This window comes from Nipponia nippon, unplaced genomic scaffold, assembly GCF_047370975.1.
Source record: "Nipponia nippon isolate SJK-2023a ecotype South Korea unplaced genomic scaffold, ASM4737097v1 scaffold_8, whole genome shotgun sequence".
Classification (NCBI taxonomy): Eukaryota; Metazoa; Chordata; class Aves; order Pelecaniformes; family Threskiornithidae; genus Nipponia; species Nipponia nippon.
The window spans coordinates 18556938-18583498 of NW_028262402.1; the positions used below are offsets into that span (position 1 = coordinate 18556938).

At 38.6% G+C, this 26561-nt stretch overlaps 1 protein-coding gene across 2 annotated transcripts in view; it reads left to right on the top strand.

Annotated features, from left to right (window-relative positions):
* The window catches only part of ST8SIA4 (ST8 alpha-N-acetyl-neuraminide alpha-2,8-sialyltransferase 4), a 61028-nt gene extending 35002 nt beyond the window's left edge, over nucleotides 1–26026 (top strand). The window contains exons 5-6 of one of the 2 annotated variants that reach the window (XM_087742467.1): nucleotides 24119–24192; nucleotides 25149–25291. In XM_087742467.1, coding sequence (XP_087598593.1) covers nucleotides 24119–24192; nucleotides 25149–25159 — 85 coding nt within the window. In that variant the 3' untranslated portion in view covers nucleotides 25160–25291. Of the gene's footprint in view, nucleotides 1–24118; nucleotides 24193–25148 lie in introns of both variants that reach the window. The other variant, XM_087742466.1, reaches the window with a different exon arrangement.
* Nucleotides 26027–26561: the final 535 nt, after the last annotated feature.

Below are 26561 nucleotides of genomic sequence, written 5' to 3' on the forward strand. Positions count from 1 at the left end.
TGTTTCTGAGGTGTACTGGGTCTGGTTCGGATGGAGTTAACTTTCTTCATGGCAGCCCTGTACCAAAATATACGTGCTGTGTTTTGGTTTTGTGGGTAAAACAGTGTTGGTAACACAGCAGTGTTTTGGCTGTTGCTGTACAGTGCTTGCACAGCCTCAAAGCTTTCTCCATGTCTTACTCTTCCCTCACCAGTGAGTAAGCTGGTAGCGGGCAAAAAGCTGAGAAGGGTCACAGCCAGGACAGCTGCCCTGAACTGACCAAAGGGAAATGCCATACCATATAGCGTCATGCTCAGCAAGCAATAAAACTGTGGTAGCAGAAGAAGAAGGGGGGGAGGTTGTCTTCCAAGGTGACCATTGCTGAAAGACGAGGTGGACCTCAGTCTGCTTGTGGGTGGTGATGAGCAATTGCCTTTTTACCCCCTCTTTCATTCGCCTAGTAAGTTGTCTTTATCTTGATCTATGAGTTTTCTTGCTTTTGCTCTTCCTGTTCTCTCCCCCATCCCACCAAGGAGGGAGCACAGAGCAAGAGAGCAGCTGTGTGGGTGCTTGGCTGCTGGCCAGGGTCAACCCACCACGTGGGGGAAGGAATTTGTGTATTTGCTGCATCAGCCAAGTATAGGCTTTTCAGAGACTAAGTTTGCATCAAAGAATTAAGGGACTGAGTTAGAAAGCAAGAAAGAGTGACCATTGCTGTATTTCAGACACTTGGGAGATAAAGAGGACAGTTGTTCAGGTCAGTGCTGTCATGCATGGGGATGTTTTAATCATAGAACATGTTTTGAAAGAAAATAACTGATTCACCAGGTGACAGGTCTGGATTCTGCTTCTTTGGTGTTAGAAGGTGTACCATAGTTGAATTAGATGCTAGGTGCCTGCATTTTGGATGGAATGAGATTTAAATATCTCACCAGTCCTCATTTCCTTCCCAGGCTAGACTGAAGTCTCTGCTCTGCTGTGCATACTCTTACACATCTCTTTCAGCAGAGGTTATTCCCGTGAATCCTGTTCTTAGGTGTCCTGCTGTCCTTATGCTCATGTGTAGACATAAGGACATGTCTATACATGTATGGGAGATTAACATTGTGTGTAGATTCACATTATGAATTTAATAGGATAAGGTTGCTCTATTGAAGTCCATTCATGAGATTTGTCCTTCAGTCTTCAACAAGTGAATTAATGGGCCAGAGGAAAAATTAAGAAAATAACCACTACTTCTAAAATGTAAAAAATCATTACTATTATTTTGACCTTTTTTTAAACAATATTTCTGCATTGAAATAATAGTTGATATGCCTCATGAGCACTGTGGAGACAGCTTATTTACCTTTTCCATTCTGCATTTAGTGGGAACAAGAGTCATCATTTGCATTTTTGAAGCATATATTTAGTGAAGTAGTCAAAGAAAAATGACTTAGAGAAAGTTATTGCTAGAACTTGCCTTTCATTTTAAATTTAATTGTACTTTATTGGCTAGCAGTGGGATACAGGGGAATTTCCAACCAGAATGAGTAATCATTTTCTCTTACAACTTCCCAGCAAAGAAGACCTGTAAAAGGATCTGAGATAAGACCCTACTGAGAACAAGTGCAACTGCTGGTTTCAGAACATTTTGAAGGCTCATGAGGGTTTTTTTATTTTTATTTTTTCCATCTCAGTATAAATGTGGGCACACTCACCAGAAGTGTTGGCAGAGAAGAAGTAGTGGGTGTATCAGAGTCATACTGAAACCAACAGGTGGCACAGCTTATGCTTGTATCGAAATCTTTAGCTTCAGATGAAACTTAACATGCAGAAGGGGTAAGAGGGCAGTATCCTGTGTTTGTTCCAAACTGCTGCTACAATGTAAAGTCCATCTGTGGGCTTGGCAGACTGTTTGAAAGGTTGATGTTTGGCATGAACTTTCCAGGTGAGGCCTTTCTCACCTTTAGTCTGTAAAGGACAGAGTGTAGAAGACGACGTGAGAAGATAGACTGCAGAACATAGCTCTCAATGACAAGAATCTTTCAGAAACTAATCTCAGTGTTTCCTTTTATCTTCCTTTGCAGAGCTAGCAGTCATTTTAAAATCACTAAAGCGAAAACCCTGAGGGCTGATAAAGACAGGATCAAGGAGGGAACCCCCCCCTCAATGCTGTAGTGTGTTCTCCTCTCTAAACAGTGAGGCATGCATGCCTGCACCAAATGGGAAGCTACATGGCTGCATGAAACCTCACAAACGTAGTTGTAAGCCATGCTGTGTGGAGCCTGTGTGCTGAGGAGATGGTGCAGTGTGGCTGGCTATGGGGGATAGCTGTAAGCCGGCACTGGGAACAAAACACAGAGCTTGACCTGTAGACCATTGATGGCAATTGGGATTTCTGCTGCCTGCCAGGGTCTTGTCATGAGTTTTCATAGAGGAGTTGATCCGCTGTTGTTTGTGGGTTTCTCTGAGTCCCCAGGGACGTTTCACAGTGGGAGCATATCCATAGGGATGACACTGGCTGGCTGTGGAGTCAATGAGAAGGTGAACTGAATGAATTCTGGGGAGGAAGAAGGTTGGGTTTGAGAGGATATGGGTAGAGGAAGATTTGGCTGATGCATTTGGAAATCTCAGCTCTCTGATATTGTTAGTAGTGAACATCTATCCTTTTCCTACTGAATCCATTTAGAGAGTAGTAGGCTCCTCACCAATAAGGGTAATGCAGAAAGGCTGTTGTAGAGCACAAAATTTGCCTGAGATCTCCTGGTTTTAACTCATGAGATTGCTAAGCCATTGCTGCTATTTTGGTACAATGATCATCCTCTGAAACAGAGGTGAAAGAGAAGAGGAAATCTGCCTTTCTGTTTTTGTTTTCAATTTCTATAAACTTGTTTGTAATATGCAAAGCAAGTTCCGGGTACAAAATATCTGGGAAATGTGCCAATGTGTAAACAGACTTCATTTCTATAACGCTGATGACTTGAAGTTGAGTAACTTGAATTCAGACTGAAGATCTCACTTCAAATTACTGTTAATTACATGGCTGATGGTAACTTAGTAAAGCCACTGGCAATATACCATGACTTTTAGCATAATTGTAAGTAAGAGAGTTCAGTGTTTGTGTAAAGGCTTTAATCAAGAAAGTGACAAGTATTTCCTTTCCTTTTAAAAGAGTTTTTTAACCTGCATTTATACAGCCTTTTTTTTTTTTTTTTTTTTTTTTTTTAATCCTACAGTTTAGTGAACTGGTTAGCTGATTTGTTTCAGGATTGTCATAATTCCTTTTTTTCTTTATTTGATTTATAACAGCAGTCATAATAGTAGACACCTACCTGCTGGATGCCTCTATTGGTGCATTTTAGAGTGCATGAAACCCACAAAAGAACATAAAACAAGTTATACAATGGAGAGGACACATCTCTAAATTTTTTGGGAAATACTGGCCAATCATGACAAAGTGTTTTGTCATATTTCTCTATATTCCTTTCTGAAATATGTAATAGAAAAGAGAAATTAATGCACAAGGCTGTCATATCAGAAAATCCTGGAGGAAGGCAAGCTAAAGACAGAAAATCTTTCTGGAGGAAAAACATCCATTAATCTCCTCACTTGAAAACCACAGGAATTTCTGTTGGGAAGTTATTGCTTGTAAAATCAGTAGTGGGTTCTGCATCCTTTCACGTAAATACCATGTATTTGTTTCTGACCAAGTGTAGCAGTGGCTGAAAACAGTTTTTTCTTGGTCTGTTGCATGTCCTTGTGAAACCAGTTGGTGGGCTTGGCAGAACTCCAATCACATCTCATTGCTGCTAATTGGCATTATGGTTGGCATTGTTTGCATCCTTAATAGGATGTGAAAAGTGAGCAACAGTTTTCTTTAAAGGCACTAGTCCTTTGGCATGGCAGCATGTGGACTCCCGTGTATTGTTTAAGTGTGCTTTTCATGTTTAAAGGACTGTGTAAGGCCATCTCTCACTTTTGAGCTCTACATTAAGTTGTGATGCAGCAAATTGTTTCTATTCAGTCATGTTCTTCAACACATGCTTGCGCATGCCTTGGTGAATGCTTTTTAGCTGCTTAAAAGTTTTGTAGAATCTTCTGCTTCCTTATTTTACTAAAGTAGTTTACTTTTATTTGTATGAAGCCTGGCTCTTCTGGTTGGTTAATTCAATGACAACTGTGGGATTTATTATGGTAAAATCAATAGCTTTTATATCTGACTAAGCTGCTCTGGTTCATTGTGTTGATCAAATTTAAGGGCCTGTAATGGATATTTTATATAATAATCTCTAAAAGGAAGACTTCAGATTGTATTGATTAAATCAAAAGAGGTCAAATTTTCTTCTATATAATTGAAGCTAGTCTAACAAGTAACATAGCATTGAAAATGTTGTTTTACTCTATCTATCCAGAGTTGATGTTAGACATTATTGACTTCAGCCTTCACGGGGAGTTGGGCACAAGCTGAAAGCAGTTTTAACCTGTTTATCAGTCCAATGAGCAAAGAGCATCCAGAACATATTAAGTTCACAGGCTACATTTTTCAATATCAGTTTTAGTATCAGTGCCATTAATGAAATGCTCCATGGTACAAGGCATAGTCCTCATCCTGGTATCATCTTTATAAATTTCCTCCTGTTGCTGGGACACAGAATATAATATTCCATAGCAGGGAGCAGAATGTCCCATAGTTGTCTCTTTTTGTCTTTTTTAGGGTAGATTTAACAGTTGGTATAAGGTGTTAGAAAATGGTCTCTCAAGAATACAGACCTGTGGAATAGATGTTCTGGGGAACAAATAAATTATTCCATGGTTTTCTGAAGTGGCAAAGACAGAATTTAACAATTCGAGTAGGTTCTTCCATTATTGTGTTCCTAATTCCTTAATATACATAGTGGACACGCTGCATTTTATTCTTATTCCTCATCTATTTGTTGTTTTGGTTTTTTTTTTTTTTTATTTTCTGAACATGACAGCATTTGCATTGTTTTGCAAAGAGAAAATTCGTTAGGATTTTTTCTGTTATAGAAATATGTTTACTGGGCATTACTGTTAAAAACATTTTCACATCAGTAGGGAAGACTAGATCTAATGATGAAAGCTAGAAAGCAAGTTATTAACTTCAATTACACCACTCCAGTAACATTCTGTTGCAATTTTCATAGGAAAAATGATACTCAATTGTAAGTTGTAGTAACGCTTTCATAAAGTATTAAGAATTCCATAGGTTTTTGAAATGCGTATTTTATAAATTTAAATCAAACTTACCTGTGTGTTTGAAAGCACTTAGCAATGTCCACTAGTCAGTCTGCTGCACATTACCACTATTATAATTTTGTTCTTTTTCTCTTACTAACCCTTAGCTGAATTGTCATCTCTGTTCAAACAAAAGATTTTTCCCTGTTCTTAATTTGACATGGCTTTCCCAGAGAAGCATTGGCTGCGTGGTTGAAGAGTCTTATCCAATCAGTCCCACTCTTGTGTTGTTACAAACCAAATTCCTTTTCCACTCTTATTTGCCCATGTTTGTCATGGGAGATAGCTTTGCACATGGTAATTGTTAATGAACATTTTGTCATGCCGTCACTTATACCCAGAAAAAGACAGGACTCCAGGGCAAAGTTTGACAGCATGTAAATTCAAGATTATCATGAGCATGTGGTTATGTTGTATTATATATTATTTCAACGACATGGGTACATATTATTTCAATTGAAACTAAAATTCAAAATTACTTAATTTCTCTCACAGCTGAAAGATAATCTGTGTAATTGCCATCATCTAACAGGTATTTAATAGTCATGCAATAGGAAAATTATAATTTTGCATTTATTAGAGGATTCATGATTACTGTGCAGGACATGGGTCAAATTCATTGCTTGGCTGTGGTATCTTTGCTGACCCAAGCCATTATCAAGGTTTCCTACCAAGGAACTGCTTCAGTAGCCTTTCTGAGGCTTGAATAGCTACTCTGAGACATATGAATTGCTCTTTCAGGAAGGCAATATGGCTGGTAGAAAGCAGGCTGCTTATTTATTACTCTGCCCAATCTCTGTCTGTTAAATAGCCCCTGTGGGCCAGGTGAAATTGGACATGCTCTTGATTCTGATTTCTCATTTTTAGCTTGAGCAATAGGAGAGGTCCCAGTGTGGGCTTGTGTCTTCGCCCTTCAGCTGGAGGCTGACCTCTGGTATCAACCCTGCTGATGCCACAGACCAAACTTCTCTCTAGAAAGCTAGCCTGCCATCACAGTTCGTCTGGATCAGCCCCTAGGTCCATGAAATGTGCCAGCAGCAGGGAGCAGCGGTGCTATGTCTTGTGCCACCCCTGAATGGGAAGGGAGCCCCAAGGATGAGTGGAGAGGAAAGGCAGGTTTTACAGCAGTGGTTACTGCTCAGGGCAGAGCTTTTCCTTCAGCGGAGGAGGGAGTTCTGCTTCAAAAACAGACACAACATGGTTGTGAGTCAAAGTATAAGCTTAGGCTATAAGCGTCCTAAAAACTTGAAAATCTTCTACGACTGCCTTGTCATTTTGCTATTGGGAAATGCTGTTTTTGCTACACACTACACATTTTCTTTTGTCTGTCACTTTCCCATACTTTCACTCTCTGTTTTGCCTTATTTCCCTCACCTTTACATATGTTTCTGTGTGTGAAGGAGTAAGGTAGGTAGTGTTATTTTACTGAATAGAAAATTAGTTGTGAAGGCAAAGGTAGTTCCTTCTCTAAAACCACTATAATATTCTTGTGCCATCTCCAACCTGATGATGATTTTTCTCTTCCTCCCATTCAGCCCTCTGCTTCATCACTTCTGTTTAATCCAAACTAATACCAATACTCTTTTTAAAGAAGGAAATAAGTAATATTTATAATATATATGAGAGGGAAAAATGAATTGACTCTCTCTAAGACATATTTACATTTGTAGCCCCATTTACTTAAAATGCAATTGCTTTCTTTTGCTTACTTTTGTAACTGTTTTGTTAGAATTGGGCCCAGTGTGCTTTCCAGAATGGAAATCCAACACTGCTTTTCCTGCCAAAGTTTTTCATTCACACTGTCAGTGTGCTTAACTTTCGTAAGCATTATTTGCTTGTGTTGAACTGTTGATTGGGGAATGGAGACATAGTGGTGCTCCAATCTTTACTCTCTGAAGATTTGTATAGAAGTCTGATTTGTTTAGCCAGTTACAATGAGTTTAGAGGTGTTTACATATTCCTAAATGTATGTTTAACTACAAAGGAAAACTGCACAGCTCAGCACTATTTAAAGTCACTGGTGTGAAGATATGTGTTCATCTGGAATAGCAGAGACATGCTCTAATTGAAGCACATTAGCACAGCTGTTAGGCAGAGCAGCACAGCTCCTTTCTTCCGTTATGTTTAGCATATTCACTGGTCATGAGCATTAGCATTAACACAAATTCTCTGAATGTATTGCTGTCTCCAGTCATGAGTGATGGAGAACTATTGCTATTATCACGAGTTATTGTGTAGGTCTGTAAGACTGTATGATAGAAGTGTCCTTCAAATCAATGAACTGCCTCACTCAGAAAAGCTTTGTTGGGTATTTTGCACCTTCCCGCTTGGTCATAAAAGCTTGGACTTTCACACAAACCTGAAGAGCATAGAAAGGATTGAGCTGAACTGTCTTCTAGCTAATACATAGACTAATTGTTTATGACGTTCCAGCCAGGTATTTCTTTCCAAATGTGTTGTAGCAAATTGGGAGATACTTATGTAACAGAGGGTATAGTGTTAATGAAAAGGTGTCATGAGGAAATGTTCCTGTTAGATTATGTGGATGAAACCCAAGCCCTACTAAAACAAATCAATACACCTATCAACTTCCATATAACTCAGATTGCACCTTTTGCACTAACGTGGCCTTTATAGGGTTAGCATTTGGAGCAGGAAGAAAGTTGAGGAGAAGAAAGAAAAAGCTTGCTAAATTAGTACATTGGCAAGTCACAGAAGAGTTTTGAATTGGAACATCCATCAGGCAGTTTGTATCTGTGCTTTGTAGCTGTACACATAGGAAAACAGTTTTTCTTCTGTGAATTCATGAAGAAAGAATGAAACAGGAAAAAGGAGGACTATCAAATTATGGCAAATAGTTGCTTGGGTATGGTGTTCAACTTTTCGGTTCTATGTTTTCTCCTAGTTAATCAAATGCTTTTTCTTTTGTGCTGTTTTCTCATCATTGCTACTGTACCTTGCTACAGACACTTGTTTTGTATTAGCTTAGATGTGACTGTTTATGAATCATCTAAACACGTGTCCCATCTTCCATTTCAAATCCTCATAAATTCATATGCGTGATTTTGATCAGCATTTTTACACCTAAGGGTCACTCTGTTCAAGTGTTCTCCGTCATTTTTTAAGGTTTTATCTTAGCTCTTAATATTTCCATGTGTTTAAACAGTTCCATGGGCCAAAAGTAAAATATATGGAAAAATACTCATCTTAACTATTGGAAGTGTAAGGAAGAAAAAAAGCTCATTAATGCCAGCAGCTTTTAACCAATGTATAATAAAAAATAATTTACTTGATGCAGGGTCTGTCTATATTAATCAAAAATAGTTTGTCTTGAACTTACAGACTGACACATTGACTTTTATCTTGTAAGTGTGAAGGTAGTTCATTCATTTATAATGTATGTGTGGGGAGTAAAACAAAAAGAAATTAATGCAATTTTATTACTTATCAGTGGTGGGTTCTAGTTTATGGCTACAAATTTTTAAAAAATACAGTTTTTTTGAGCAGGTCAGAATTTATTTACCTGAAGGAAACATTAACATATCTTCATATTTTTGTATACGAGCTGGCAACATATGCTTGCAGCCCAGAAAGCCAATCGTATCCTAGGCTGCATCAAAAGAAGCATGGCCAGCACGTTGAGGGAGGTGATTCTCCCTTTCTACTCTGCTCTCATGAGACCCCACCTGGAGTACTGCGTTCCAGCTCTGGACTCCCCAGTTGTCCTGGTTTCAGCTGGGTTAATTTTCTTTCTAGTAGCTGGTATAGTGCTGTGTTTTGGATTTAGGATGAGAATAATGTTGATAACACACTGATGTTTTAGTTGTTGCTAAGTAGCGATTAGATTAGTCAAGGACTTTTCAGCTTCCCTTGCCCTGCCAGCGAGAAGCTGGGAGAAGGCACAGCCAGGGGGGCTGACCCAGGCTGGCCAAAGGGCTATTCCATACTATATGACATCGTGCTCAGTATATAAACTGGAGGAGTTGGCCGGGGGGCAGCAATCGCTGCTCGGGGACATGCTGGGCATCGTTTGGTGCGTGGTGAGCAATTGTATAGTGTATCACTTGCTTTGTATATTATTATTGAATTATTATTATTTTATTATCATTAGTAGTAGTACTACTACCATGATTACTACTATTCTATTTTATTTTGCTTCAATTATTAAACTGTCTTTATCTCAACCCACGAGTTTTCTCACTTTTACCCTTCCAATTCTCTCCCCCATCCCAGGGAGGGGTGGGGGGGAGTGAGCAAGTGGCTGTGTGGTGCTTAGTTGCTGGCTGGGGTTAAACCACAACAGCAGTACAAGAAAGTCATGGACCTGTTGGAGCGGGTGCAGAGGAGGGCTGTGAAATTGATTAGAAGGATGGAACACCTCTCCTATAAGAAAGGCTGAGAGAGTTGGGGTTGTTCAGCCTGGAGAAGAGAAGGCTCTGCGGAGATCTTATTGCAGCCTTTCAATATATAAAGGAGGCTTATAAGAAAGACACAGAGAGACTTTTTACCAAGGCCTCTAGTGTATAAAGACAAGGGGCAATGGTTTTGAACTGAAAAAAGGTAGGTTTAGATTAGACAGAGGGAAGAAATGTTGTACAATGAAGGTGTTGAGGCACTGGAACAGGTTGCCCAGAAAAGCTGTGGATGCCCCATCCCTGGAAGTGTTCAAGGTCAGGTTGGATGCCTCTTTGAGCAACCTGATCTAGAGAAAGATTTCCCTGCCCACAGCAGGGGCAGTTTGACTAGATGATCTTTAAAGGTCCCTCTCAACCCAAACGATTCTGTGATTCTATAATTTATAGAATTCTGTATTTTGCTCCATTATCTGTTTTGCAGGTATATGTTATTGTCTAAGTATGTCACAGAAATGAGTTAGACATGGAACACCTCACTGAGAGATATATCTCTTTCCACCAGATCTCAGGGAGGAGCTGATTAGCCAGAAAGGAAAACCTTTTCTCCAGAAGTTTATCATCTATTAGATTTCTTAGTCTGTAAAATGTACTCTAGGTCTATTTTAGTGCACCTTTGCTATGTACCTGTGTGCACATGTAGTGCACCTGTGATCTTTAAATAAATTATTTATAACTGACTTCTTTTAAAAAGAAGATGTTTCACTCTTAAAAATGGGTTTGTGCATGAGTTGAGGGAGCAACGCTTTTCAGCAAAGGCATGTACTGTGCTAGAGTGTCAGCTGATGACTTCCATGATTCTGAAGCAAGGATAAGTGTTTAAGTTGTTATGCAACAGAACACTAAACACGGTTACTGTCAAAAGGTTCAGTGCTTTTTTGGTGTAAATGGATTCCTAAGGGCTTAGATGACTTTAAAAATATATTTATGGATATTCTTCACAATTTTCAGTAGCTACAAGAGTAAGCAGCCTCTACTTTCCCTTTCTCTCCTGTAGTGTGATGTATCACAAAGAATATTTCTAACTACCCAAGCAGCAGATCAGTGTTTCTGAGGTGTTTTGAGAGTTGCAGGAAGGCAACAGTCTAGGCAAACTCGGCATGCTTGGAGTAGTAGGGAATACTGACTGGTGGTGGGCGGGTACAGAGATCATGACTTGTTACAGAAGTAACAAGTGCAGGTAGAGCTCTGATGGTGCGGGCTGAGACAGTCATTTCTGTGGCTTAAAAGTCACGGTGAAAAGGGAAGTGATTGAAGTGACTTCCCAGAAGCTTGAACACTTTCAGAAGGGAGGAGGTGAAAAGGAGCTGTGAAAAGCCCCATTCAGGTTCTTCTGTGAGAATGCTGAGCACTTAAGCCCAACCTGAAGACTAAGGTGTGCCGTAGATGTCAGCAAAAGGTTTGCACAGCAAACTTATTTTAAAAGTTGTCATGTATGTGACCTGCATTGTAAGAAAAGCATGAAAATAAAGTAAGAGAAAATGCATCTTCCCTCACCACTGAAAAAATACTGTGTGGCTAATCGTAGATGACATGGAATAAATGATCTGGAAGACCAGTGATAAGCAGGAAAATAGCTGTTCTACCAAATATAAATTACAAAAGTGACCTTCTGGAACCTATTAAGGGAATGTTGAATGGACCAAAGCTTAGGACCTGAGGAATTCTAATACAGGTTCTCAGATGCACAACAGAACTTGTTAAGTAGGTCTTAAAAATAGTATGTCAGCGTTAGAGGATGTGCATGCATTCCAGCCTACCCAGTAAGGCTTTGAGAAGATGGTTACTGTGGAGTGAATAGAGGAATCGTGGACATGATGATCCTCCTACCAGTAACTAGTTTGGAGTAGATCAAGCCCAGTCTGTTAATAATAGCATTGTGTTATAAACAGTTTCATTCTGCAAGCTTCTCTAGTGATCTTATTTGCAACCTGATAAGATAAAATTTCCAACCAGTTAAGATAACCTTTATCACAATACATTTAAAATGTCCTTGTTCCATTGTTTTGATTTCAGTCTTCATTGTTCTGAAAATAAGTAGCTGTTTTCTAGAGGATATTCTGCATCAAAACTGCTATTTCACTGTCTCAGATACAAGCTACACACAGGCACACTATTACTCCTTTTTCGTCTTTTCCTCCATTATTTACTTTTGTTCTTCATAATGACAAGTAAAGCATGACAATGGCAAGTCAAGTCTGGCTATTGTGCTAACATCAGATTTGCAATCATTCTTTCCTGATGAGTGGTAAACCCAGCCTATGCTACCAATCAAGAGCTGGCACCGTTTCTCATGGTCTCCCTTCTTGACAGAGACGTAATCTCTGATGAGAATCAAGGGGCATCGCTTTCAGTATTAAAAAAAAAAAAGTGCTGTTGCTTTGTCAAGTACAGTAGGCCAGGTTTAGTGAGAGACCTCAAACATGCTAATTACAGTCTTCAGGAAATATCTTGCACACTGTTTCTGTTACCTTTTAAGTCAATAGTTGTCACTGGGTGTCTCTACATGAGCGTTTTCAGTTTGTGTCAGAAGGCATTTTTTAAGTAAATGCCCTGATCATTCTCTTTTACTGTTCTTTATGAGATGAAAGGGTCTTAAAGCACGTGATTTTCAGATTAAAATAAACTGGGGCATTCCTGTGGCTCACCAAGTACACCCCAACTCAGTCTACGATGAAAAAAACCTGTAATGGGTATGATGTGGACATCCTGTACTCAGCACCATCTGTTTTACCCTACAGAGCAACTCCTAGTGGTCGCCACTGCTTGCTAATATAGCCCTAGTCACTGACTCCAGGGGGAGCAAAAATCCAGGTAACTTTCTTTGGGAACATTTTAAGTACTTTTTTGCCCAGCCCACTCTGCTTTTGAGTGGTGGTACAACTGTGGAGCATTGCAAGACAGATATAATTCTAAAAACAATTTTCTACCTTGCATTATAATATTGATTATGTTGTAGAAGGAAACGTAATACATGGTAAAGACAGAACAGTTCCCCCACACTGAAAAAAAGCAAGCAAGCCTAGCTCTACACTTCCATAGTTACAATCGATTTTAAGGATGGATTCTGGTATGAAGCATTCTGAGACCATGTGATTTGGCAGAAACTGTTGACTAAAAAAATGTTAATAAGATTTTGGTACAGGACAATATTCTGTAATTTTACTTTTGCAAGTGTTTAAACTCAGTTTTTTTTCATTTTTTATGCTGAAGTATTTATCCATCTGTTAGTATCTGACTTGAGAGACATTCTCTGTATATCAAGGAAAACTCATGTAGGAGTTTAAACTATTTTGTCAAGAAATCTCTTCTAGCAAGCTAATTGCACAGCATTTTCAGACTGAAGTCAGTTCAAAACATTTGACAGTCCAGTAGCATGTAAATAACGCTCAAATTCAAAGTGAATCCGTTTCCTCATGTAATCTCCTTGGAAATCCCATGTCCCTTATCTTTAAACAAGTTATTTTTGAACACAGTTATATCAGTGTGTAAGTCAATTTAGCCACTTGAGAGTTACTTGTTACAGGGGTGGACCTTCACTGATATTGTTCCTTACAAGAAACCACTATGTATTTTCAAAAGGGCTATTGATGTACACGCAAAATAGATTTAGAAGTGCAGTAAGCAATTTTATTTTTTGCTCTCAGAGTACCTGTACTCAGCTAGTGTCAAAATAATGTTAATGATAGTAGCTCTATGAATCGCCAGATAAGTTATGTTGCCAGTTTGGTCATTAGTATATTGCTCATGGAATGAAAGCAAAACATTTTCAGGCACACCTTGGCTGTCTTTTGAAAAAAGGCATCACTTTCTTACTTTGACATGCTTAGTGTTTTGGAAGCTGCATCAATTCTCTTTTCAGAGAAGCTCTTCGAGACCTTTCTTCTTAGTGCTATGTGTAACTTACTGTTGCAAAAGAAAAGATGTACAGACCTGGGCTAGTACCTCTGCACTCCTGTTGCTTTCACTGAGCCTAAAGATTGAAATTTAATGTAAGATATTACTTCACAGCCTGGTTCTTTATGGACCTTCTGGAAAAGCTTAGTGCACTGTTACTATTTACACTGATGCCAACTATTCACATCAGTGAAACCTAAAGTGAACTAGCTGTTAAATCATTTTCTTTTTCAAGATAATTTCAATTGTTTTTTAAAAATATACATAGATAAGTATTCCAGATGTTTCTGTGGATTAATTGCAGAATTAATTGTATCATTTTACCTTGAATAACAATAAAAGTGTATTGCTTATTGCTTAAATGTGGTTTAATTTTAATTACTTTTTCATTCTGTAAGGTTTGCAACTCCTGTTGCTTGAAGTCTTTTCTGCAGGGGTTTGCTATCTGCTCTGGAACAAACCAAGGGAGGCTCAACTTCTTAAACAAGGAGGGTGTTTCTAACAGAAACCTTGACATTTCTTTGATATTTTAGAACATCTTTTAGAAAGTTCTGCCTTTTTGACAAAGAGTCACTGCTCTACTTGCTTTAGCAGGTTTTGGACGACTTTATAGCCATCTGGTTACATAGGCATTAACCAATTTCACATATACAGTGTGCCTCATAGTAGCATGAAAATAAAAGAGCATTTACCGAAGTTTCATGGCCAAGTGAAAACAATGATCTGGCATCAGTTGAAATATATTTTGTACAAGCAGTTTTGCTTACAGGCATAAGCGTTTAGGGAAACAGCTTGGATTTTTCTAAAATTTAGAAATTTGGTCATACAGTTTGACTTTTGTTCATGTTCTGGGATGCCTTGGTCATGACAGCAGTGAGCAGGGTGCCAGGTACCTCAGAGCTAAGCTTTGCAGAGATGTCGACAGCATGACCTTCTCACAGCCTTGTAAGAAGAGTTTAGTCTTGTAGGTGTGCTCTGAGGAGGCCCTGTGCCTGTTAAAAGTAAGTTTTCACACAGATACGCTGCTATTTTCTGCCAGGAGTTACTTAAGCAGATCAGAGATGATGGCTCTCATTTTTTGTGCTGCAGCACAGGGTACATAGCACCTGCAAAGGCTTAAACTTGCCTCCTCACCCATCTGACAAGATTGAGGCCCGTTTTCTGCCATCACGCTCTGCCTCATATCTGTTGTGGGCTTTTCTGGGGAAAGGAATGTCATCCGTCTGTCCTGCTGCAATGCTTCTACTTTAAAATCAAAAAATATGTGGGCAATTTTGAAAGTCCGTGTTTATGAAAGAAGAATCAAGGACTGCAGCATGAGCTTTTTATATTTTGAAACTAATGATGGTTTAACATAAAAAGCTGTTGTCATTGGTTCATCAAGGATTGAAGCATGGGTCTTTTCCTTTGGGTGAATGCTCTTATCAAATGGTTAAAGAGGTTTATTCATCCTGTGATTTCCTTCTAAACCTAGCTCAATAATTTCTTTTCTTAGATGAAAACTGAAGGAGGTAGTGTGGGTTCAGATAAAAGTATTCTGATAGCTTGGAAATACTGCAGAAGTGGGACAGAAGTTGAGACGTTCCCAGTCTTAAACATATCCTGTTAATTGGTCCTGAGGCTTTCTCCTTTGTATATAGGCCTTACTACCCCATCCTTCGAAATATTTTATAGGGCATGTGACTTATGGCTGTAGAGGATTCCAGTTGTTACACCAAAATCTTTTTATGTATGAGAAAACAGTTCATAGGCTTAACTGGTCTTACCTTTAGCAAGCGTGTCTTAATTCACTGGCAACAGAAGAGCAATGTTATGCTATATTTTGATACTTCTTTATCCTTAACAGATCCTTTTCCTATTGACGTGATTTTCTAGAAGTTGATTAAAACTGCTTTGGGAGCAGATCATGCTAGAGCAATGGTGCAAAGCAGAATAGTCTCCTATACCGAGGAAGCTGTGCCATTTTATTTTAAGACAGATAAAGCGAGCTTTAATATATTCTTAATTATTCTGCCATAGCCAGTAAAGACTATGCTCACAGTGGTTAAAATTCTCTGCAATGACAGTAACACTGAATGGCAGCCTGCTGGCCATGCTCTTGTTTAGATGTGGCAATGCAAGGTATGTAACATGACTGCGTTCACCATTGATATTACTGGTCTTTTCTTTCTCTTTCTAAGGAAGATTGCCAGGCAGAGTCCAAACTCTCTAGTCGTCCTTGAAATCTGCTTTATAAGCAAGAACTGAAGGGGTAAAGGAAAAAACCCCAAACAAAAAACAACCCTTAACATTAATGTAGTGAATTAAATTTGCTGAAAAGCAAATGACAATTTTAGAGAGTGTTTCAGCTCTTCATAAAGTGCATTATTCCTTTTAATTAAATGGATTTTATGTATGCTATTTCAAAATATTGTACATTGAAAACTGTAAAGTAGATCTTTTGCAAACACTCAGCAGTGTTTCCATGCTGGCTGTCACACTCTCAGTGTTATTGTTCACACTTTAATTCTTTCACACTCTAGATCCATTGTGGAGCCTCCTGCCCAAGGCATATCCCAGTAAGAAAAGGACTAATAATGCGTTTTTAATTAATACATTTGTATAAATTGAGAGGGTCAGTTGCAGGGTTGTTATATCACTGATATGATTAATTCCACTGAAGACATGAAAGCACTAGCAAAGACTTTATTCTTTCAGAGTTTGAAGAAGTTATTTTAGCTAACACCTTGTAGAGAAAGCAGATGCTGGGTCCAAGAACATAAAAGTGCCTCTTGAAGTAGATCCCTCTCTAGCCTGTGGTCTTACTGGTGCAAGGTGACAACACAGAGGCTTAGAAGAAAAGTGAGAAACAGAGGAAATGTCAAGCATTTACTCTGTCATATGTGCTCCCATGGCCAGCAGCTTAGCAAACCCTTGAGAAGGAGCTTGATCTGCACCACTGTGTTTGTGAACTTTAACAATTTGTATCTTTTTAGTCAGTTGGCTGTTGTCATTCAAAACATTGTGTTGCAAAGAATTCCACTTTTCAATGGCGTGTGGTATGAAAAAGTACTGGCATCTGTTTATTTTGGACCTACCACTGGGTAACTCCACTGGGTCCATAGTTTTTATGTTACAATTCTTGTGCTAAAGTAGTAATTAAATCTCCATTTGTCTTCTTTACACACTACGTAATTTTGGAGATTTCTGCCATATCCCCACTTAGTTGTCTCTTTTTCAAGCTACACTCTTTACTCTCTCCTCATACAGAAGTTACTTTATTCTTCTGATACCCTGTGTTGCTTTTCTCTGTGTCTTGTCCTGTTCTACAGTATTTTGTGAGAGTGTAGTTGAGAAAATATACATCCTTTCGCTTCTCCCACTGACACAGACGCTCTTAGAATTATAGAATTGTTTAGGTTGGAAAAGACCTTTAAGATCATCAAGTCCAACTGTAAACCTAACACTGCCAAGTCCATCACTAAACCGTGTCCGTAAGTGCCACATCTACACGTCTTTTAAATACCTCCAGGGATAGGGACTCAACAACTTCCCTGGGCAGCCTGTTCCAGTGCTTGACAACCCTTTTGGTGGAGAATTTTTTCCTAATATCCAATCTAAACCTCTCCTGGTGCAATTTGAGGCTGTTTCCTCTTGTGCTATCAGTTGCTACTTGGCAGAAGAGACTGACCCCCACCTCACTACAGGCTCCTTTCAGGTAATTGTAGAGATTGATAAGGTCTCCCACGAGCCTTCTCTTCTCCAGACTTAAACAACCCCAGCTCCCTCAGCCACTCCTCATAAGACTTGTGCTCTAGACCCTTCTCCAGCTTTGTTGCCCTCCCCTGGACACTCTCCAGCACCTCAATGTCCTTCTTGGAGTGAAAGGCCCAAAACTGAACGCAGTATTCGAGGTGCAGCCTCACCAGTGCTGAGTACAGGGGGACGATCACTTCCCTAGTCCTGCTGGCCACACTATTTCTGATATCAGCCAGGATGCTATTGGCCTTCTTGCCCACCTGAGCACACTGCCAGCTCATATTTAGCAGGCTCTCGACCAGCACCCCCAGGTCCTTTTCTACTGGGCAGCTCTCCAGCCACTCTTCTCCAAGCTTGTAGCATTGCGTGGGGTTGTTGAGACCCGAGTGCAGGACCTGGCACTTAGCCTTGTTGAACCTCATACAGTTGGCCTTGGCCCATCGATCCAGCCTGCCCAGATCCCTCTTTAGAGTCCTCCTACCCGCAAGCAGATCAACACTCCCGGCCAACTTGGTGTCATCTGCAGTCTTACTGAGGGCGCACTCGACCCCCTCATCCAGACCATTGATAAAGATATTAAGGGAAAAAAAAAAACAAAACCAAACAAAACCTCTGGAGTAACTCTGAAATGTTTTTATCTTCTTTCTCACAATCTTTTTTCCCTACCTTACTTCTTATTAATGCTAATATTTTAACTTTTCAAATGCCATATAAGATTTCTCAGAAAGATTTTTAAAAAATATTGTCTCTGTTTAATGGCTTTAGAAGGAACAGAATTTCAGCGACAGGCAAGTATGCATGAGTGGGTTTACTTGGAGATCAGCTTGCCACTCAATGAACAGAGCTTGGTATATCTTTCTGAGCTATTCAGGGTTATAACATATATGTTTCCTCAGATTCAGTCCTATCCAGAGAAAGGACTTAAAAATCAACTGAAATATACACAACCAGATTCTGATCTCATTTATACTTAGAAATCCTATGGAATTTGTAGATATGGCAAATAAAGATGTTAAATATGCTAACTTATCTGATATTTGAATGTAGCCCATTATATCAGGCTTTCCTTGTCTGAGACAACATGTATCATTTTGAGTACAGCCTTGGGAAACCACATCTCCTGTTTCAACCTAGTCAGAAGTCATCTATTCCACAGTAACAGGGGAAACAATTGTCATTTGAATTCCCCAGTATCCATTTAAAGTAATGATGTTCAGCATCAATTGTTGCATATATTAGTCATTGTAATAGAGTCTTGTCAGAAGATCATATTAACTATTTTTAAAGCAGATGTCTATGGTTTTATGTGTTTATTTGAATTTAATTTTTGTCAATAGCTGCAAGAAGTCATTATCTGGTAGCAACATGTTATTCAATTAACATTTATTCTGCAATCATGCTGACAGCAGTACATTCCATTTTTATAAATGTAAAGGTATCTTGCTAGATACAGGTGAAAGTCTGGTGTTTTTCACTGTAGGTTAAACCATAGGTGATGATACTTTAATCTGGCAGAAACAGGTTCAGTATTTTTAAAGGCCAAAATATTGAGGTTCCGTAAACACTAAGACAATTGCTTGGACACACGTGTCAAAGCAATCTTTTAACAGTGATTATGGATGTAAAAAAATGAGGTATCTCATTCATCAGGGCAGAATTCTACATCTTTAATTGCTTTTCTTACAGTTTTCAGCTGTAGAAGGAGTTTTTCCACTCATACTCCTTTCCTTCATGGTTCCATTCATTTTTCCAGATCATTACAAATCATATCAATTTACTGATGACAGAAGGCTTAAGACCAATGTGCAGTACACCTGATTTGTAACTTGTACTGCATTGTAACTGTTTCGGAGCCCAGTGGCGAAGAATTGGTTACAGCTATTGAAGTGTTGTATCAGTGACTGAGGCAATCATTTTGCCAGAAGGTTACTCCTGATCAAAGAATGAATGTTTTATATTATATTCTGCTCATACTGTGTTTTTCATTTGGTTTCACTTTGTTTCAAATTTCTTTCATGCAAGATTGAATTAAATAGTTTGAGGTCTGCTGAGGTTAAGAAAAGGTGAACATTTGTGAGGATCGAAAGACACAGTAAAATGTTAAAAATACCAGAAATGTACTCAAATGTATATTTAGAAGTCCAAAGCTCAAGTAGATTGAGAGTTTGTGGACATCAACAGAAATAAATTCTTAAATTCTTGCTTTCTAATGTAATCCCATTGATTCTGATGGAGGTACAGCAAGTTCTTGGCAGAGAGAAGTTTTCCAGTTTCTGCTTCTTTACTTGGAGTGGAAAGCCTTCTTGCAGCTCCTGAGATGACAAGAATTGGCACGCAAATATCTCAAATTACAAACATGTTACAATAAAGGTATCTGTAGTTTGCCCTGTTGACTCACATGCAGTTTATGACTAATTCTACCTTCCCCATGCACCTCTGAAGAAGTACCACCTTAAGAGTTTTTGCCAGCCTTTGTAGGCAATTCTCTGCATAACTCACATTTCCTGTTTGTTATATTGTATCTTATTTTTTTTCTGAAATCTGTCAGGCTTATTTTGTATTTTCAGTCTTATCCTCTACTTTCCACCCATGGTATGTGCAACTTTCTGTTGATGGAGAACTACTGATGGCTACTGATGATAGTTTTCAAACCAGATAGTAGGAAACTGTAATATTTTACTACAAAGTCATGGTTTTTAGCTTGCTTAGGGTAGTACAAAAACAAGCTTCCACAAGAAAATGTGAAAATCTTTTCATGTCTAACAGTAACAATTAGAATTTATTGTTTGTTGTCACTGTAAAAAAGAAAAGAACATGATTTTGCCTGACAAAGATAAGCCCCTTTTAAAAGGGACTTTCCTCACAAAGGGGCAGTTGTGCACTTATTACCAAGTTTAGCTGGTAAAATAACTGAGCTTTTAATAAACATCCTATACTTTGTGTATGAGGGGAGAGCACTGGATGTCGTATACTTCAGTGGCAGCAAGGCTTTCAGCACTGTCTCCCACAATATTCTTGCATCCAGGTCAGGGTATTGTGGTCTGGATGACTGGACAGCTAGATGGGTCAGAGTCTAGCTGGATGATTCGGCTGGGTGTGTAGGCCAACAGGAGCCTTATGAAATTCAGCAAGGACAAATCTGGAGTCCTGTACCTGTGAAGGGGTAACCCTTGCAGCAGTACAGGCTGGGGGCTAACTGAGTGGCTTGGATCAGCTCTGCAGGAAGGAACGTGAGAATCTTGGCAGGCAGCAAGAAAAGCACACGCCATCACTGCTCCCTGGCAGCGAAGGGCCAAAACCATCTGGGGCTGTATTGTCAGGAGCATAGCTGGTCATCTGACGAAAGTGATTGCCCCTGTCTACTCAGCACTTGTTAGACCACATCTGGAGCACTGTGCCTATTTTGGGCCTCCCTAATACAGGAAGGATATTGGCCAGCTGGAGCAAGTTGAGCTGGGGGTTACAGAGGTGGTTGGGCTGGAGTGCAGGCCCTGTCAGCAGTGGCTGAGGGGCCCTGCTTTGAGAAGGAGGTTGGACTAGAGATCTACTGACATCCCTTCCAACCTGAATGATCCTGTGATTCTGGTAAAAGTCATTACTAAGATGTTTAGTTTTTATACCCATGTGTCAATTTAAAATAAAATTATTTTATGTAACAAATAATTCTTTCTCCTTTACCCTAGTTGTTATTATTATCTTAGTAAAAATAAAGAAGACTCTTTGCAAAAAATTACAGTTTTACATACAGTCTATTAAAACATGCAAGTCTTTTATTCATGGTGTGGGACTACATGTAAGAACTAGGTTTCAGTAAGATAATAGCATTAAAAAGGAAGGAAAAAACATTTTCTTTATGCCTAAAGCATCAGAAATTATTAAAATAATGCTGACACAAATCCATTATTGACAACACTTACCTTCAGTCTTAACAGAAATACTGAAAGGTGTCTTTGATTATTTCCACTTTTATATGTAACATACAGTGAAACATGCAGGAGATCACCATTCAAATTTTAAAATCACGTGAAATCTGTTTGAAGTGTGTATGCCCAGTAAAAAGAAAGGATTGTAGAAAAGAGATCCTTATTGGACTGGATGAAAGAGAAGGTCTACAGGTGTGTGGCTATGACTTACTGCATAATATGTCTGAGGCAGATAAAAAGGTTTTGGAGGGAAAGATGCTTCGATTTGGGATGAGTTGCTGAGGTGAAAATAGACAGGACGATATCAGAAGAAGGAGTAGCAGCAGAAGGACATAGGTAGAAGAAACAGTAACTGCTTGATCATACCTTCTTTTCATGGAAGAGAGAGTTTTAGCAGTCCCCTTCTATCAGCAGGGTGTCCTTTAATCTTACGGTGTATTGTGCTATTTTTAGTTAATGGTTGCAATCCTGATAATTATTAAGTGTAATTTTATAAAAATCAGATACGTGAACTTGTCTAAATTGAGTACTGAACTGGCCTTCCTTTCATTTCAGATAGTTCAACATTCTGTTATTGCATGGTGGTTTTTTGTGTTTAATGGTGCTGTGTTTTTTTGCTTATCACTGGAGGTTTATTTTTAACTTCTGAGTATTAAGCTGAAAGTCATGATATATTGCCAGTGGCTTTACTAAGTTACCGTCAGCCATGTAATTAAAAGTAATTTGAAGTGAGATCTGTTTCAATTCAAGCTACTAAACTTCAAGTCATCAATGTTACAGAAGTGAAGTGTGTTTACACGTTGGCACATTTCGACAAATTCAGTAGTCTGCTTTACAGCATGGCCCCACAAAGTTGTTTTATCACAGCTATCAAGAGAACAAGTGACTGGAGCACTGTCGTGGTGCACTGTGTGGCTGCAGCCTTCCACTACAGGCTTAATAGTGATGCTTAAGTAGCAGACTCCATTTTCTAACATGGCAAGATGCACCTGTTCCTTTGTTAATTAAACTTATTTCTCCATCCAGCCTGAAAATCAGGAGTTGGTCATGGGTGAAGATCTAGAGATTAGTTATGAGAAACAAGAGATTCTCTTTTGGATCTGTGCTAAGTTGCTTGCCTCACATTGTAATCTTAGTTATACAGAAAATGAGTGCATCCCAGATGAACAGGTAAGAAGGATATCTTTAGGCTTAAAACTGAAGTTATAACAAAACTCCAGAAACTGAAAGCAGGTGCAAAAATGCTTATTGGTTAAAGCATTTACAACATCAATCAATTTCTAAAAATCAGCCTTAACCAAGTTTCATATTAGAGTAGCTACTTGAGTGACTAAGAAGATGGCACATGTATTTCAGGACCATAATCACAAAGACTACTTAAACTACACAACCGATTTTATCAATTCAAACAGAGGCTGAGAGCCAGAGATCTGCAGAGATTGAATGATCTGCAGGAAGCTTTAGCCTGGAGCACCGAATACCTCTAACTTTCATTTGTTGCATTACTTGTGTTTTTTTCATCTGCAGTAGAATTGACCACAAGTTGCAAACTTTTGATAACAGCAAGTGCCATATTTTGAGTACAGAGTTTGGATATCTTTTTCATTTTTAAGAGAAACCAAACAGTTAAACTTCCCTTTTGTATGATATCTGAATATGACAAGCAGAAGAAAAGATTTGCTTTTATATTCTAAAATTGTGAGAGGCTCTTCATTAGATCTTATTCCTTCATTACATACTTACTCCTGTACAGAAACTCGTAAGTAAGAAGATGCACTGTCCTTTTCAAATATTTAGATCCACCTGTTTACTATTAATTTCATTCTCTGCCATGATCATCCTGTTCCTGGAAGGGTGAAACTCAGCTGGGATGATAGTAGTTGTGCCGTGGTGCATTAGGTTTGATTGCTGTTTGGCTAGAGACACTCATGTAGATGGCTGACTGTGTGTGATTAGAGTGGGTACCAACCTTTGAAGAGACAAATACCAGTTTCTATAAAAATTAAATAAATAGCTTTCACTTCTAATCTTTTTAGCTGTACCTGTGATATGAAGTGCCAAAAGTGGTCAGATTTATTTTTTAATAATTCTTCTATAGACAAACATTTTTAAAAAAATCTTCTAGAATTGGAGTCTCTCCTTTGGCTTGTCTTGTCTTGTTTTAAAATGTTGCCATTTCTCAGAGCAGGACGCAAACTACTTAGCATCTTATCTCAGAAACCTCTGTCTGAAAACTCAGGTTTATAAAAACAATGAAAAAAATGATATGCAATACAAATGTCATTTGTACATGTAACCATTCCCCATTGCAATTGCTTCTTAAATATGCTTTTTTACCATCCTGGTTTTTAACAGCCAAACAAAATTTTGAGTCATTCCCTCTGTTGGCTTTGGAGAAGCACTCACTCAGCCTAGAACTGCTTTCTGCTTACAGAGTCTTTCAGCTTTCAAAAAAGAAACTGAGTACAACGCAAAAAAAAAATTATTTCACATGCATATGTATCTGTGATTCAAAGACATCAGCCTTTAGGCCTCATGGTTTTGGCAAAGAGTGAAACTGAAAAGACCAGTTTCAAGGGGATGGTTATTTTTAAAGTTTCACAGCATCTGATGCTTTTAAGACACTTTAAGCTTTGATTAAAGACATATTTTTACTATCCTGTCTCATAGTGGCGGGTGGGATGTTCCTCTTGCTACATCACTAAATGCCTTTAAAGCAATCTGATTGTATACTCAGAGTTCCAACCTTATTGTAACCCTGTTTAGTACAAGGCTAACTCTGGTCTGAGGAGGCTTATCTCCCTTGACCCCTTGTCTAGTCTATGGCAGAAACAATCCACAGCCTACAACTAACAAAGAATACAGTGATACAATGCAATGATTCAGGTTTGTGTGGTAACGCTGTGTAATGACTTGCTTCTTTACTTGCAGCCACTCGTTCCCACAGTTTGACCAGAACAACTGTGTGCGTGGCTGCTGTCTGTCTGAACCAGCAGAATGCCCAGGTTTAAGTTTCTAAATTCCGTTTTTTATTTCTGTAAAGTGCTGACAATCTTTACATTGAATCAGGCTTGGGAAAAACATTTTACCACTAATAGGCTGGCACTAGTTTAATGAAGTTTTATTTTTAGAGGTTGGGGATGTAAAACAATGTTGGTGGCAGATTTTAAAGGTACCAATGTGAGCTATGTGCTAGAATCTAGTTCAGTTCCCATGTTCCTTGAGCACCTACCCACCATTTGCCTCTCTGAAAATTCTGCAGCTTCCAAACCCACAGCCAGACATCATGCTGCTGGCTCAGGAAGACTGTTCCATAGATTCAGTCGGATCTGTGTACTGTTGAGTACAAAACACAACCTTTTTACAATTACTAGTGTAAGATGTAGCTTTTCTGGAGACTGCCATTAGCAAACAGGGAGCTTTATGTACTTAAGAGCAAAGTAATTAAAGCTTCACTTCTGTTTACTTCTGAAAGTTACATTCTTAGGGTGTTATGTTTATTATTTCCATTTTCTTTCTGTTTTGGCGAGCAATGTGTGAAGTAATCACTAAGCCAATCAAATATTCAATGTAGGGCTGACTTGATGAGGTGAATTGGATACTGCAAGAGGTCAAAGTTTATAGCAGGAGACTGTTCCCCGATCTGGCTGACGGGGTTAAGTGCAGTTTTCTAGCATTTGCAGGCATGGTGACTTCTTGTTAGGGTTAAAGCCTGAACCAAGAACCTTAGTTGTCCAGCTTTTGTTCAGCACTGTGTTAAATAAGATCTCACTTCTCTTCTAGGTGGAATAAAGGTATGCCAAAACAGTGTCGTCATTTATGATCTCAGTTTAGGGAGAAGAAAGAAACTTGTGCTTTTCTACAGTGTAAAATGAATGCATAATAGATATAGTAAGTTTACAGGATTTATTCACATGAAGTTGTATGAGAGTCTCTTAATGTACTTTTTCTTTCTTTGCAGCTATTGGCTGACAAACAAGGTCCACATTAAACGACCCAGCACTGGTCTCCTCATGTATACGCTTGCCACCAGATTTTGCGATGAAATTCACCTGTATGGATTTTGGCCATTCCCAAAGGATTTACATGGAAAACCAGTCAAGTATCATTATTATGATGATCTGAAGTATCGGTACTTTTCTAATGCCAGTCCTCATAGGATGCCATTAGAGTTTAAAACATTGTATGTATTACATAACAAAGGAGCACTTAAATTAACAACAGGGAAATGCGTACAGCAATAAAGCACATGTAAAGTACAATAAGAAGTACAGAATATACACTTCATCATAAAGATGTTGTGGAATGGCAATGGGATCCCAGTGAGGATATGTTTCAATACCCACTAAGCCATCGGAAAAAGGAATTTTATCAGAAGTACATAACCAGCTATTATACCTGTAAAGTGCTATATAACTAAGCTATCTTGACTGCAAGGGTTCCAGTAAGTGCCACTTTCACTAAGAACAAAGCTTGAATGTATACTCAGTAGTGTTTACAGGATCCAGTGATGCATTCATCATGAATTAAAGAAGAAAAATATGGCCTGCTTACTGCTGACTTGCCACTGTGATCAGACAGCCCACAGAAGAAATCCCCAGTGGATGGAATATCTTCTTGAGCAAATAAACCAAGCTTTGGCAGAAATCATGATGCAATCAAGTAGAGAAAGTGAAGTCCATAAGATCAAACAAATTAGTAAATGCCTTCAGTCAGAGGACTGTTTCTGATCTTGTATTATAACCTCAGCTTTTGTTGCTGTTTTTCTTATTGCTGTTGGTTGGGTTTTGTTGCTTTTGAGTATTGGAGCCCGTAAAGGATTTTGAGGATATTATGAATAATTAAAAGCATATATCTTAAGGAATTGTCTTAGGAAAAAAATTCATAAGGGTGGGAGGGTGGGGGGAAACATCAAATATTTTATGAATTTTTATTGTGTTGTATCCTGCTATCACAACCCTTAATGTCCCAATTGTTTTTCTAGCTACTGCTGTCAATATCCACTACATGGAACCACTCATAGGTCATTCTGATCCGTTTTTAAAGAGAAGTTCTTCTGTTGTGTTAAGATTTGAAGACATATGAAAAGGTGCCCTTATTTTTGGTACCAAAGATTACTCTTATACACAATTTTTCTTTTCCTTGAAAAAATGGTGTAGATTTAGTATGATGTTTCTTTGCTGCTGAAGGGAACATACTCTTTATGTTATTTAAATTTTTGAATTAAACATCTCAAAGCAAAGCCTCGTTACTGGCTTTGCATATAGAATTGAATTCTTCAGATCTGCAGGAGTAAAGAAATTAATTCATACATTCAAATATGTATGTATACAATTTTTATTCCTGATTGAAAGTAAAACACAAAGTCTAAAGG